This window comes from Cnephaeus nilssonii (assembly GCF_951640355.1).
Source record: "Cnephaeus nilssonii genome assembly, chromosome: 5".
Lineage (NCBI taxonomy): Eukaryota > Metazoa > Chordata > Mammalia > Chiroptera > Vespertilionidae > Cnephaeus > Cnephaeus nilssonii.
This window is the reverse complement of record NC_137076.1, coordinates 30914478-30929426: the sequence shown is the minus strand read 5'-3', so window position 1 is coordinate 30929426 and position 14949 is coordinate 30914478. Positions and strand designations below refer to the sequence as shown.

Genomic DNA, 14949 nt, shown 5'->3' with positions numbered 1-14949 from the left:
GCCTGGAGGGAGGGGCCTCAGTTACCTGGTGTGGCCTGGGGCTGTTCGCAAGTGTGTGATGGGTGCATTCTGAGCTGAGGAACCCCTTTGACAGGGAAACAGGCCCAGGGTGGGAAGCCAATGGCTTAGTCTCTTGTCTGGCCACAATCAGGTTCTGTGGGATGTGCTTAGTGGTTTAGCTCCATGGCAGGTTTCAGGATCCTGGGGCCCCATTTTGCCACCTCAGCCAGGCAGCTCTGGATGACAATCTGCCCTACCTCACCCACACCTTGTACCTTTGGGTGCCCTTCCCTGGGGGTGACCACAGCTGGATGGAGGCTGGCTGGCTTCCACTTATCCTGACTGGCCTCACCTCTGCCTGAAGCTGGGGGGCCTGCAGGGGACTTAACCAGGGCAGTATGGATGTGTGTGGATGTGGGCCCCCCTTGAGCAACTGTGCAGACCCTGTGCACCCCAGTTGCCCCTGGGGTGGGCCTTGCAATGCCATACTGGAATGGGAGCACTGCTAGGGAAGACTGGTCCTGTAGTTGGTGCGGGAGGGGGTGGGAGGTTGCTCAAGTCCCAAGATTGGCAGTATCGTAGCGCCACCTGCTGGCTGCATCTGGGCATTGCCTGGAGATTCACATCCAGGCCTTTGCTGGGAAATAGGCTGCAAAGGGGGGCATCTTTGACAGAGGAGGAAAAGTGCTGGGAGACTGGGTGGGATGGGATATTCAGCTACCTGAGTGATGATGGAGCCAGTTTTCAAAGGTTTGGAGGTACAGAGCTGGTCATACCTAGGGGTTAGAAACATTCCCTCCAGGATCACCATGTTAGGGGAGGAGGAGTAAGGAGGCATGACTGGAGGCCCAGGCAAGAGAAGTGGGAACCCTCAGGGCTCCTGTGTCCATTTTCAGAGGCATAAACTGAGTTCCCATTCACTCCCTTATGTCCCCTGATGAGTTGCAGGCCAGTTTATCAACCTGTGCTGGCACTGGAAGGAGTGTCCATGCTCTGCTGTGGAGACCATGATTATCAGACCCCAGCACTGGAAGGACACTCTGGCTTCTGCTGGAAGGTGGGGGGAGGAGTTCCACACACATTGATGGACAGGGGGTGTCCACACCGGGAAGAGGGGCAGGTGGCTCTGGCATCAGAAAGCCCTCAGCCCTGGAAGGGGCACCTGCCTTCTTGGGGTGGACGTGGATCTAAATTCCCAACAAAGGAAGGGGGCAGGCATTGGAGGTGGGGGTGCACTAGCCTTCTGGAAGGGGGCATCGACCCTCTGTGAAGGCACTGCCACCAGCCCCAGCCCTGGAAGGAGTGCCTACCTCTTGCAGAGGCCCTGGAACAAGCATGTCACTCTCAGAGGGTCAGTCTCACAGCAGTGCCAGGGTGCGGCCCAGCGAGGCCTTCATGGCCTCTGCCAGGTATTCACAGCTCAGCTAGTCCTTCAGGTTCAGCTCCTCTGCACCAGTGGCCTGCTCCACTAGGTGCAGGACCAGCAGAGCATGGCACACCCGCAGCCAGGGCCCAGCAGTGCTCCACGGCCACACAGCTCCGGCCAGGGTCCCCAGAGCAGCGCCTGGGTCACTAGGTGTTGTCAAGGGCACAGGGCCGAGCAGACAGCCCAGCTGCAGTCCCTGGGCACCCAGAGCATCAGGCACAGGGCCCTGGAGTCCGAGCAGTCCCGTGGCATCCCAGCAGCAGGTTTTCCCGCTGCAGCTCTGCTAGGAATGTGCCCAGGCCTCGAGGTGCTCCAGGGTGGTGCTCAGCTGCAGCAGCAGCAGGGCCAAGGCTTAGGCGAAGTCTGTGGGCCTCTGCGCTCCCACGGGACTGCTCCAGGGCGCCTCTCAGGCAGTGCACCCTCAGGCACCGGACCACAGAGCCTCCAGGGCAGTGGTTCTCAACCTTCCTAATGCCGCGACCCTTTAATACAGTTCCTCATGTTGTGGTGACCCCCAACCATAAAATTATTTTCGTTGCTACTTCATAACTGTAATTTTGCTACTGTTGAGAACCGCTGTTGTAGAGCCTAAGACCATCGGAAAACACAGATATTTACATTACGATTCATTAACAGTAGCAAAATTACAGTTAAGAAGTAGCAACGAAAATGGTCACCACAACATGAACTGTATTAAAGGGTTGCTGCATTAAAAAGGTTGAGAGCCACTGTGAGTCTAGAGGCTGAAGTGCAGGGGCATTGAGGCCTGCTGCTTCCACTCTGGCTTTGGGTGGAAGGCAGCCTGCATGCCTCCAGAAGCAGGGGTTAAGTGTTAATTTGGATGTTAGTCACCAGGATTATTTTAAGGAAAACGACATCAGACCGGATGGCAGGTAGGGGTTAAACTCTCCAGCCTACCAAAGTGCAGGTCCCTTACCATGTGGTAAAGTGTGAGGTGACAGCTAAGGTGTCAGAGCTGGGCTGACCAGTAGAAATACCACACAGGCTATGATATTTAAAATTGTCCAGTGACCACATTTTAAAAAAGTGAAAAATAACAGGTGAAAGTAATTTTCATAATATATTTTATTTAAGCCAGTGTATCCAAAATGGTATCTATCATTCAAGAGGTCATCAATAAAAAATATTGAGATGCTTTATATTACTACTAGAGGCCTGGTGCACGAGACATTCATGCACTGGCAGGGGGGTGGGGGGTGAGGGGTCCCTCAGCCCAGCCTGCGCCCTCTTTCAGTCCAGGACCCCTAGGGGGATGTCTGCCTGCCACTTTAGGCCAGGCTCCCTCTGGGCCTAAGCTGGCAGGCAGACATCCCCTGAGGAGTCCTTAATGCTGCCCCAGAGGCAAGAGAGGTATGAGCCTGGCTTCTGGCTGAGCGGTGCTCCCCCTATGGGAGCGCACTGAGCACTGGGGCAGCTCCTGCGTTGAGCGTCTGCCCCCTAGTGGTAAGTGCGCGTCATAGCAACCAGTCATTTCGCCATTTGGTCGATTTGCAAATTAGCCTTTTATTATATAGGATCATTTTTGACATTAAGTCTTCAAGATCAGGCATATATATATATTTTTAAAAAAATATATTTTATTGATTTTTTACAGAGAGGAAGGGAGAGGGATAGAAAGCTAGAAACATCGATGAGAGAGAAACATCGACCAGCTGCCTCCTGCACACCCCCTACCGGGGATGTGCCCGCAACCAAGGTACATGCCCTTGACCGGAATCGAACCTGGGACCTTTCAGTTCGCAGGCCGACGCTCTATCCACTGAGCCAAACCGGTTTTGGCAAGATCAGGCATATATTGGACACTCAGAACATATTTCAGCTGGGACCAACCCCATTGCATGTGTGCAGGTTATGCATGGCCAGCGGCTGCAGTACTGGATAACAAAGCTCTTTTTAAAAGATCAAGAGAACATCAGGTCTGGGGATTACATTAGAATCACCTTGGGGGGAGGTGTCTAAAATTACAGGTGTTGTAGAGTACTCAGGAGGTATACATTTAAAAAATAAAGTCCCCGGGGCCTCTGAGGTGGAGTCAGAATCGAGCTATTCACTAAAGAACTCAGTCAATAAAAACTCTCTCCATACTTCAGTCTGCAAAATGGGCTCATAATAACACATGCCCCCACCCCTGCCTAAGAAGACCCTGAGCTGCCCATCAACAGGGCTCCCAGCCCCAGCCCCACTCCCAGCCGGGCAGCCTCAGAGGCCCCTCTGGGGTCCCACAATGTGGATGAGAGTCAAACAAGCAATGACAGGACTGGCCAACCTGTCCCCCTGCAGAGCTGCCCCCCAGGACCTGAGTCGGGAGCCAAGCACACATAGCACAGAAGCCCTCCAGCTGCCAGGCCTCTGGTCGTGGAAGGACAGGCCCAGCTCAGTCCTGGAGAATAACGTCCCCTTCTGTGGGACCATCTGAGAAACCCCCAGTGCGTGGGCCTCCACCCCCGCCCTCCATTTCAGGATCTTCAGACCAGGATTGTGCTTTGGGCAGGTGCTGCTCTATTGGGGCCTGACTCTGTTCTGACTTGCTATGTGACCTTCAGCAAATCCCCACCACTCTGTGTGCAACAAAGAAAAGTGTTTCCCCCTCTCTTAGCCACACTAGCTAGATTTTTCTTTAAAAAAATTGAGCCTGCCATAGCCAGTTTGGCTCAGTGGATAGAGCGTCCGCCTGCGGACTGAAGGATCCCGGGTTCAATTCAGGTCAAGGGCACATGCCTTGGATGCAGGCTCCATCCCCAGTAGGGGCGTGCAGGAGGCAGCCAATAGATGCAGGAAGCAGCCAGCCTTATCTCTCTCATCGCTGATGTTTCTATCTCGTTCTCTCTCTCCCTTCCTCTCTGAAATCAGTAAAAAATACGTTTAGCCCTAACCGGTTTGGCTCAGTGGACTGAGCGTCGGCCTGTGGACTGAAAGGTCCCAGGTTCGATTCCGGTCAAGGGCATGTACCTTGGTTGCGGGCACATCCCCAGTAGGAGTTGTGCAGGAGGCAGCTGATCATGTTTCTCTCTCATCGATGTGTTTCTAACTCTCTATTCCTCTCCCTTCCTCTCTGTAAGAAATCAATAAAATATATTTAAAAATAAATAAAAAAAATAAAAAATACATTTAAAAATAAAAAAAATTAAAAATTGAGCCCAGCCCTGGCTGGGTGGCTCAGTTGGTTGGAATGTTGTCCCATGCACCAAAAGGTTGGGGATTTGATCCCTGGTCAGGGCATGCACAGGAGGCAACCAATCGATGTTTTTCTCTCACATCAATGTTTCTCTCTCTCTCTTTCTCACCCTACCTTTTCCTCTCTAAAATCAATAAATGTATCCTCGAGTGAGAATTAAAAATTGAATCATCTGGGTTCAGGCAGTAGTGGGTGCACTGCTGAGTTGAGTGTGGAATTGACAAGATCAAAGCTGCAGGAGGTACAGAGAGATGGAAGGATCTTGGATTTGATTGACAATGCTTGTTAATAAGATAAACGGCTGTCCTAGCCAGTTTTGCTCAGTGGATAGAGCCTTGGTAGCAGAATGAAGGGTCCTGGGTTCCATTAAGGGCACATGCCCAGGTTGTGGGCTTGATCCCCAGTAGGGGGTGTGCAGGAGGAAGCTGATCAATGATTCTCTTTCATCATTGATGTTTCTCTCTCTCCCTCTCCCTTCCTCTCTGAAATCAATAAAAGTATATATTTTTTAAAAAGAAGACAAACCACCTTAAGAGGATGTTGCAATACTACCGAATAAGCTTTCTGAACCTGAATGGGACAACGGTGGAACCACAGAAATCCGTTATAGAACAAAAAATAAAGTGGACCAACTTGGCCTTATAGTACCTCCATGAGGATGTTTTCCCCATAGAAAACTGACACCTGGCTCCTTCCTGGATGGATTTTAAAAAATGTACGTAGGTACAAAATGTTTTCTTTCAGTCTCCTAATTCAAGTCTTTTAGTGATAGATCAATACTCAAAAATGTATACCCACTTAGCCTGGCTGGTGTGGCTCAGAGGGTGAGAGCATCATCCCATGAACCAGGAGGTCACGGTTTGATTCCTGGTCAGGGCACATGCTGACTGGGCTCCATCCCCAGTGGGGGCGTGCAGGAGGCAGCCGATCAATGAGTCTCTTTCATCATAGATGTTTCTATCTCTCCCTCTTCCTTCCTCTCTCTGAAACCAATTAAAACATATAAAATATATTTTTTTACTAGTAAGTGTACACCCACTTGGTTTGTGGAAGCCAAGTGCAATGACCAACTGATTGAGATTTCTCAGAAATGCAGAATATTTGGCTCTTTGAACTTAAAGTTCTTCATTCACTAGCTTGTGCTTAAACATGTTTGGTTAAACATTTGCCTTTAACTCTAATTTTGCTTTGCTGTCAGAATGTAACACTTCACAACTACTTATAGTTATTCTTTGACAGAGGTGATTGAAGATACAAAAAGAAAAGGCTGAGAAAGGGAACATAGGGAGACATGAACTTCTTGTATACCCCCCTCGAGAAGGAGTCTGAGTGGCTGCATGTGAAGCCTGTAGTTGTAATGGTTATTTAGAAGCCCACTCACTGACTGCTGGGATTCCTCAGCTTCCTCATGGTGTTTTCAAACTGTGGGTACATTTATAAAGTTTGTTTAAAAAATATTTTTATTTATTTCAGAGAAGAAGGGAGAGGGAGAGAGAGAGATAGAAACATCAATGAAGAGAGAGAATCATGGATCGGCTGCCTCCTGCATGTCCCCTACTGGGGATTGAGCCCACAACCTGGGCATGTGCCCTTAACTGGAATCGAACCAGAGACCCTTCAGTCCGCAGGCCGATGATCTATCCACTGAGCCAAACCAGCTAGGGCCATTTATAAAGTTTCTGTGCTTGTTTGTTTTTGTAATCCCCACTGCAGGACATTCTTAGAGAGAGGAAGGGAGGGGGGGGAGAGAGAGGGGGATCCATCGGCTGCCTTTCAGGGATTGAACCTTCAACCCAAGCATGTGGTCTGACTGGGAATCAAAATCAAACCGGCAACCTTTCTATGCACAGGCCAATGCTCAACCAACTGAGCCGCTCCAGCTGGGCTGGATACATGCATACATTAAAGGATCTGACGTGTCCCTCTGCTTTCCCTGCCACTTCTTTTGATGCCTCTGGAAATGCTGTTTAGCTAGATGGACCACTAGTTTTTATCCGGTAATGGGGTTTATTTTACACCCAGACACCCCACAGCCCTTTGAGATATAACTGAAACACCATGGAGTCACTATTTAGTTATACATTTATATGAAAATTTGTATTTTGCAAAACACATATATTTATCTCCAGGAATTATTTGCCTTTGTTATGTAAGTGTCTGTCTTGTTCTCTATTCACATTGTGAACTCTGTGGGAAGAGGCCCTGGCTTATACTTCTGTATCCATCATTGAAAAACCAAGAACACTGAATAATTGAAATCTCTCTTCTCAAAAAAAAAAAAAAAAAAGGAATCATCTGACTTCCCTTCCCCCCATCCCCACCTCAAGAATAAGCCAGGATTCAGAAAATCCTGAATCTTCTACCTGGTTTGAACTAGGGACTCAGTAGACCCCATGCATGGGGAAACTGAGGCACACAAGGCAATCGTTTCGCCTACTTTTGCTGCAGGAGGAATAGGAAAAATGAGGCCCATGCCCCCCTGCCCCCCCTCCCCCCACTTTCTGGCTTCTTTGAAATCAGGCACGGAGGAGTCACTCCAAAGCCCCTATTTTGCTTCTGTCTCCTGCAGGGAAGAACAGAAACCTTTTCCCACGCTCAAATAGGGAAACTGAGGCCCAGAGAGGAACGTTGGGGTGGCAAGTGAGAGGCTGCTCTTGACCGTGGCTTCTGCTGACTGCTCTGAGTTGGTCCAGCTCCTTCCAGAAGGAGCACAGGCTTTCAGAGGCCAGCAGAGCTTGAGCCCTGACACCGGACTCTGTGCCTCAGTTTCTCCGTCTATCAGGTGGAGGTCCGAGTGAGAAGGAAATGTTTATTAGTATTACATCTAGCACTCAGGCTGCCTGCCTTTCCCCAGAGCCCCCAGAGACGGGAAAGGTGATGGGCCCCTGTCACAGGAGATCTGCCCCCAAACCCTGAGGGAGGAAGCCACCCGCTCCAGAGGCTTAGTGGGGAGGGGTGGACTGCGCCTCACTTCTCCTTTCTCCCCCACTGCTGGCTCTGCCCCCGGATGAAGCATGGGGCAGGGGGTTCCCGGACAGCAAGGTCCCACCTGCCCTTCTCGGCACCTGCCTCTCCCTAGCTGGAGACTCTGGGCAAACGCCCTCCAACCTCTGACTCTCTGCCCACCTGTAAAATGGGACCATAGCAGGATCCAGCTCACAGGGTCATCATCAGCATGAAAGGAGTTAACACAGGGGAACAGCCCTGGAAACAGCAAGGGTGATCCCTGAAGTTCGACTTCTAGCTTTTCACCATTCATTCTCTCTCCACAGACGCCCCATGATGCAGGGTCAGCTTTGGGGCTGGAGCCAGGCAGCTCCCCAGGGACACCTGCAGCCCCTTATTCCTCATCCATTATTTCTGCCCCCACTCCTCTTGTAAAAATTTTAAAAACCTGAGGTTTGAAAACACACACACACACACACACACACACACACACACACACACACAAAACCTGAGGTTTGTTATTAAATTGGTTTATTTTGTAATGATTCCAACCAAATACAGCAGGGTGGGGTGGGAGGCTGGGGGGGGGGTGTCTTGGTTCATGTTGGGACAGGGGGGCGGGCAGAGGGGCTGGGAGGTCCCACTCTGTGTGATGTTCTGTAAGTCCTAACACTGCCGAGAACATACCCCCTCTCTTCTTGATGATGCTAAAGGCACTTGGATGTCATTTTGAAAGGCTCCCAGGGTTGTCATGGCAACCAAGGTCAGGAGAGTGCTCAGGGAAAAAAACTAGTCGGCTCTGCCCAACATGAGTGGGGTATGCAGCTGCTGGACACCCCCTTTGGCCCTCACTCACAAGTGGAGTTAGGATGGAGTCCCCACCCTGGCTGGCCGTGATCAGCGACCTACCAGCCCACCATGCTGGCCTGTGCACACTGTGGGGGGCGGACTGGGGCCTCTGGCATGCCCAGCCACGGCCCAGAGAGAACAGCCGATGTCCCCTTCTGAATTCTGTCTGAGTCCTTTGCTCAGTACCTCCAGGGTTGGCCTGGCTTTCTCTCTGGCTCATCTCAGAAGATCTGGAGGGATCCAGGAGCCAAGACCACCCTCAAGCCTGTCCATGGGCCCAGCCTCCACATGTAGCGATGGGTTTTACAGGTCCTCGGTCACCGAGCACGATTACACAGCGGGCGGGGACACAGCTGGCTTTCAGCCTTCCTGCAAGGTCCTTGAGAACACTGTCCTCACCCTCTCAGCTCCTTTCGGACTGAGGTCAGGCCCCACAACGTTCCCTGTGCCCCTTTCCCCAACGATGCCTTAACTGTTGTCTGGCTGAGGTAGAGAGTGAGGGCAAGACCCCGGCTGGGGGAGGCAGGGCCATGGACCGCCCCTGCCTGGTGTCTGAATACTTCCGCAGTGCCTCCGCTCCTGCTTGCTTACCCTCAATGATGGGAAACACTTTCTGAATCGCAATGGGGCAGTGGCCTTGAGGAAACTTTCTTAACCTGAGCTACAGTCTGCCTATGACCCGCTACTCTTTGGACCTCGAGTTGCAGAGACCAAGGTGCTTCCGTCACCTTCTCTCAACAAACCGGTCCAGGCCTCCCTGTAGCCTGACCCCCTGTCCAGGCCTGCTCCCCATTGCTGCCCTGCAGTGCACAGAACAGGGACCCCGAGGGCCGCTCACATGCTCTGGTCTCACTCCCCACGTGAGCAAGGGGACACGGGATTGGCTCAGGACTGGAGGTCACTACAGCTGGCTTGCTGGAGGACACCCCAGAAGCTATGCTCCTGGCCAGGGAGCAGGGAAGCTGCCCCCTCTGGCCTGGCGTGGGCTCAACAACCAAACGGCAGCTCCGAGGGTGGTGGAGGAACCTGGGGAAATGGCTTCTCCTAGTGGCAGCCTGCCCTGCTGGGCCCGTGGGTCCTGGTGGAGGGATCGGGGGCAAAGGTGGGGCCAGCATGTCTGGGATCACCTAGCGTGCTGGGCACCCTCAGGGTGAGCCTGACCAGCTTAACAAGACCTTAGCCCAGCCCCCAAGATACCCCCCAGAGTTGGCCAGCTGAGCGGGAGCTGGCTGCGTCCCAGGTGTGAGCTGTGTGTGACTCAGGTGTGAGCTGGGTGTGTTCCAAAGGTGGGCTGCTTGTCCCGGGTGTGAGCTGTGCGCTCACAAGAGTCCCGTGTGCCCGTGGTGAGCTCTGGAGCTGGGGCATCTGTTTAGTGCCGGGTGTGGGTGTTCCACTTTAGAACGTGTGTCTAGTTGCGTCCTGGGTGTGAAGATGTGTGCTGGGTGTGAGGTGTGGGGTGTCCAGGTGCGAACAGTGTAGGCTTTTGTGTGCCTTCCAAGCGTCCTGAGTATAGACCATCTCCCCCAGGTGTGAGCTGTCGGGGGCCCTGGGAGCAGCAGCTGTGTGCCTCTGTTAGCAGTGAGGACCCCAGGTGTCTGAGGCTCCCCCCCCACCCCCACCCATGCAGCTCAGTGACCACTCAGGGCCAGGAAGACAGGGGAAACCTTAGAAAATGCTTGAGAAACTCTGCAAAAGACACATCCTGATGAAAAAAGTCCTGTGGTTGGGTCTCTACAAAAAAAGGGCAGTCCTGCCAGCCGTCAGCTGGCAGCCACTCCTCTGGGAAATGCATAGGTGTCGTCGGACAGGCCAGCGAGGAGCCCGCCCCGCGCGGGGAGGCCGCCCCGGAGCCCTCAGATCATCTTCATGTTGAACTTGCGGGAGCTCCCCTGGCCGGCGCCGGGGGCCGGGCCCTCCACCTTGCGGAAGGAGTACTCCACCGAGAAGTTGTTCTTGTGCTGCCCGCGGCCCCGGCTCCACACGAAGAGCAGCAGGAAGCAGAAGAGGACGACGCCCAGGAAGGTGATGCAGCCCATGGCCGTGGACACCAGGATGGTGGTGAGGTCCAGCGGGAAGCGCGCGGCCGCCAGCGTCTCGTTGCGGCCCTCGCCCAGGGTCCGGTTGGCGGCCGGCTCGGGCCGCACCGTCAGCGTGGCGAAGTAGGTGTCGTTGCCGCCCGCGTTGCTGGCCACGCACGTGTAGGTGCCGCTGTCCTGCGGCCGCGCGTCCAGGATCTCCAGCGTGCCCCCCGGCAGCACGCGCGCCCGGCCGGGGCCGGGGCCGGTCACCGCGCGGTGCTGCGGGGTCACCCAGGCCACGGTGGGCGCCGGCTCGCCCTCCGCGCGGCACTGGAAGCGCACGTCCTCGCCCGCGGCGGCCGTGACCTGCTGCAGCCGCCGCTCGCGGATCTGGGGCTTGCGGCACACGAAGTACTCGAAGAGCGCCGAGTCCGGGAGGTTGCGCAGCGCGTCCCCGCGCACCTCGGCGGGGGTGGCGCAGGCCGGCAGCCGCCCGTCGAAGTTGAGGGTCTTGCGGCGCTGCACGATCCACAGCAGGCGACAGTCGCAGGCCAGCGGGTTCCCGTCCACGCGGAGCGTCTCCAGCGTGTTGACCGAGTGGAAGGTGCTCTCCTCCAGCGTGGACAGCAGGTTGTTGGAGAGGTTGAGCAGACGGATCTGACGCAGCCCCAGGAAGGCCTGGGGCTCGACCACGGCCAGCAGGGCCCCGGCCAGGTGCAGCTCGCGCAGGCGGATCAGGTCCCGGAAGGACCCGCGCGGCACGGTGCTGATGGGGTTGTGCGACAGGTTGAGGCAGGTGAGGTGGGCCTGGTGGCGCAGCGCGGCGGCGGGCACCGCGGTGATGTTGGTGTGCGTGACCGACAGCGAGGTCAGGTTGAGGCCCCGCAGGCTGCCCGGGGCCACCTCCTCCAGCAGCGGCCAGTTGTCAATCTCCAGGTGCAGCAGGCCGGGGAGCCGACGGAAGTTCTGGTCCTCCAGAGCCGCGATGGCCAGGTGGCGCAGCCGCAGGGCGCTCAGGCCCCGAAGGTAGCCCAGCGACTCACCCGACAGCGCGGTGAGATTGCAGCGCTCCAGGGTCAGCTCCTCCAGCGCCAGCAGCCCCGCGAAGGCCCGGCGCGAGATGAACACCAGGTCATTGTCGCCCACCTCCAGCCGGCGGAGGCTTCGCAGGTCCTGGAACGTGTAGTCCAGGAGGATGACCAGCTTGTTCTCGCTCAGGTCCAGCAGCGTGAGGTTGTCCAGGCGCGTGAACACCCCCGGCGGGATGAGCTTGAGCAGGTTGCCCCGCAGGCGCAGGACGCGCAGGCGCGGCAGGTTGGCGAAGGCGCCGGGCTCCACGTGCGCGATCACGTTCTCGCTCAGGTCCAGCTCCTCCAGCAGCGGCAGGGCAGCCAGGTCCCCGGGGTTCAGGCAGCGGATGCGGTTGCGGCTGAGCTCCAGCAGGCGCGTCTCAGCCGGGATGCCGTCGGGCACGGCGGTCAGCCGGCGCCGGGCACAGGCCACCGTGCGCGTCTGCGCTGCGCACTCGCAGCGAGCTGGGCAGCCCCCCGCCGGGGGCGGGGCCGCAGGCAGGAGCAGGAGCTGCAGGCTCAGGACGCACAGCCAACAGGTCATGGTGTGGAGCCTAGGGGGCCGCGGCTCAGGGACCCGCCACCATCTTCGTGGGCACCTGGGGGCGGGGGCAGCGTTAGCACCGGAGTCTTGCCTCCCTGCCCCGTCCCAGTAGTGCCCACGAGGAGCATTTATCTCCCGTGGGACCCGCAATCCCACGCCTGGGTTGAGCACACAACAACCTCACAAAAACCTATACACCCATGTTTACAGCAGCAGCATTCTATGAACCAAAATGTGGCAACAACGCAAGTATCCAAATATGGGCGAATGGATAAGCACCATGCAGTCCATCCACACACTGGAATATCACTCAGCCACGAAAAGGAGTGAAGCAGCACGGACATTCATTACAACACGATGAACCTTGAACACATGACGCTCAGTGAGGGAAGCCAGACACTAAAGGCCTCACAGTGCGAGTCCATTGATGTGAAAGGTCCAGGACAGGCACATTCCAGAGACAGGAAGTAGATTCATGGTTGCCAGGGGCTGGGAAGGGGATGGGAGTTTCTTTTGGGGTGATGGAATGTTCTGGAATTTGTTGGTGGTGATGGTTGCACAATCTTGTAAATATACTAAAACCACTGATTGTGCACCTTAAATGGGTGAATTTTATGTTTTGTGAACTTTTCTCAGTTTAAAAAATTACAAAGGAAAGCATTTATTAAACTGGAGAAGAATCATGCAAATATAATGTAAACATTTTGGTACCGCCCCCCACCCGCACCCCCATTTATTGAGTGCTTGGTATAAAGCGGGCTCTGAGTACACTGAAGAACACAGCAAAGGTAGATCCTGCCCTCTGTGCTCACATTGGTGGGGCGGGGACATAGATGGTCTACATGTCCCTCTCCCGGCCCCCAGAGTTTTTACCAGGTCTCCCACCTATCTTGTCCTCCTTCTGTTACCTGTCTGCATGAGTCCAACCATCGCTTGAAATTATAGGGTATCTTAAAACCCTTTACATCGTTTCTCCTCCAGCTGGGTTGCAAACTCTCTAGGGTGTCTTAATCTGAGAGCCAAAAGTGTGCCTGAGACATGGTACCTGCTCGATGAACACCAACACTCAGTACTTTTTAATGGAAATAGTTTGATCAAAACTCCGTCACAGAATTTTGAGACCCATTCAAACAAAGTTTAATAAGAAAGAAACACCCACAGGTAATGAGACCGGAGGATGCACTGGTAGAGGCTGTGAGGGGAAACAGCATGGATGGACGAGCACGGTGACCGGGGTTGGTGAAAGGGCGACTTCAGACCTGGAAAGGTGACATGTGAGCTGGGACTCTGTACTGGGGAGCAAAGGCCCCCCCCAAAAAAAAGATATGTCCAAGTCCTGACCCCGGGACCTGTGAATGTGGCCTCCTTTGGAAGTCGAGTCTTTGCAGACGCGCTTCGTTGAGATGTGGTTACACTGGAGGAGGGTGGCCTAATGGAATGACTGTTGTCCTTCTAACAAGAGGGGAGTTTGGACACATGTGTAGACACACTCAGAGGGAGTAAAGCCACGTGAAGATGCAGGCAGAGCAGGAGTGAAGGGGCGGGGAGAGAGCTCCTGTAGCTGAGAATGTGGTCACACCGCGAGGACATCGAGGGACCACTGGTCTATAGGGGGTCATAGGTCTTAGGAGGTCATAGGTCTTAGGTGCCTGTCCCCAGCTGGGGAACATAATAGGGAGACTGAGGGAAAGGAGCAAGAGCTGGTTGGTTGTGCTCGATCACTGCAATTGTCCTAATCCCAACCTGGGCATTGCAAGGAGCATACAGCTTCCCCAAGGCAAGCCTCCCTTCCGAGGATGTTTTTCTAGGTCATTCTCTCCCACGTTGTTGCCCTGGAAAGCACATGGTGGGGCTGTGTCCCAGGTGGGGACAAGAGCCAGAACGGATGGTTCCCTGTTCAGCCGCCCTTTCTCATGCCTCTGGCAACTTCCTACCTTAAGCTTGTCCCTGGCTCTGAGGTCACTCCCAGTTCCCTGCCGTGCCTGCTCCCAGTGGCCATGTGGAACGGCTCCCTTGCCCAGGAATGGGGGACAGGACCTCAGCAGCCTGCTCTGGAGGAAGTGACACCTCCCTGGCTCTGTCTCAAGGAGTAAAGGGCTGACATTTTTCAGCCCCCCGCCTCCACCACACACACACACACACAATACAGACTCCTTGTGGGACAGAGCTGCCCGGTATGTTCTTTCTGCAGGAGAGAATTTCACACCCCTAGAATAAAATTCAAAGCCCCCCCCAGGGCCCACAGGCCTTGCACAACCTGCCCCCCGTCTTCCTGCCCTCACCTCCTCCCTCTCTACCCCTCACTGATTCTGCTCCAGCCACACCGGCCATCTCATTGTTCCTCCAGCATGCCAGGCACCACCCTGCCTCAGGACCTTTGCATATGCTGTGCCAAACACCTTCCCTGCAAGTTTCTCTCCCTGACTTTATTTTGGTCTCACCCCCAATGTCACTGGTTATTTTTTGTACTAATGTCCCCACCTTAGTCTTCCTGAAATGCTATTTAAACCCTAATTTGCCCTAGCCAGTTTGGCTCAGTGGATAGAGGGCTGGCCCTCGGACTGAAGGGTCCCAGGTTCGATTCTGGTCAAGGGCACATACCTCAGTTGCAGGCTCAATCCCCAGCCCTGGGTGGGAAGCATGCGGGAGGCAACCAATTGGTGTGTCTCTCTTAAGTCGATGTTTCTCTCTGTCTCTCCCCCTCCCTTCCACTTTCTCTAAAAACCAATGGGAAAATATCCTCGGGTGAGGATTAACAAAAAATAAATAAGCAAACCCTCGTTTGATGCATCATCATCACCATTATGGCGAACACTTGTATCGTTTTTACTGTGTGCCAGCCTGGGGCTGAAGGCTCCACCTATATTGTGCCCTTCAATTCCCACACAAGCTCGTGGAGG

At 54.5% G+C, this 14949-nt stretch overlaps 1 protein-coding gene across 1 annotated transcript; it reads right to left on the bottom strand.

The window, feature by feature from the left end:
* Positions 1–10270: 10270 nt before the first annotated feature.
* Positions 10271–12049, bottom strand: LINGO3 (leucine rich repeat and Ig domain containing 3; the record flags this gene model as incomplete). The annotated part of the gene is made up of 1 exon (XM_079773129.1): positions 10271–12049. One exon carries the CDS (start codon positions 12047–12049, stop codon positions 10271–10273), a length of 1779 nt encoding a protein of 592 aa, XP_079629255.1.
* Between the last annotated feature and the right edge of the window lie 2900 nt (positions 12050–14949).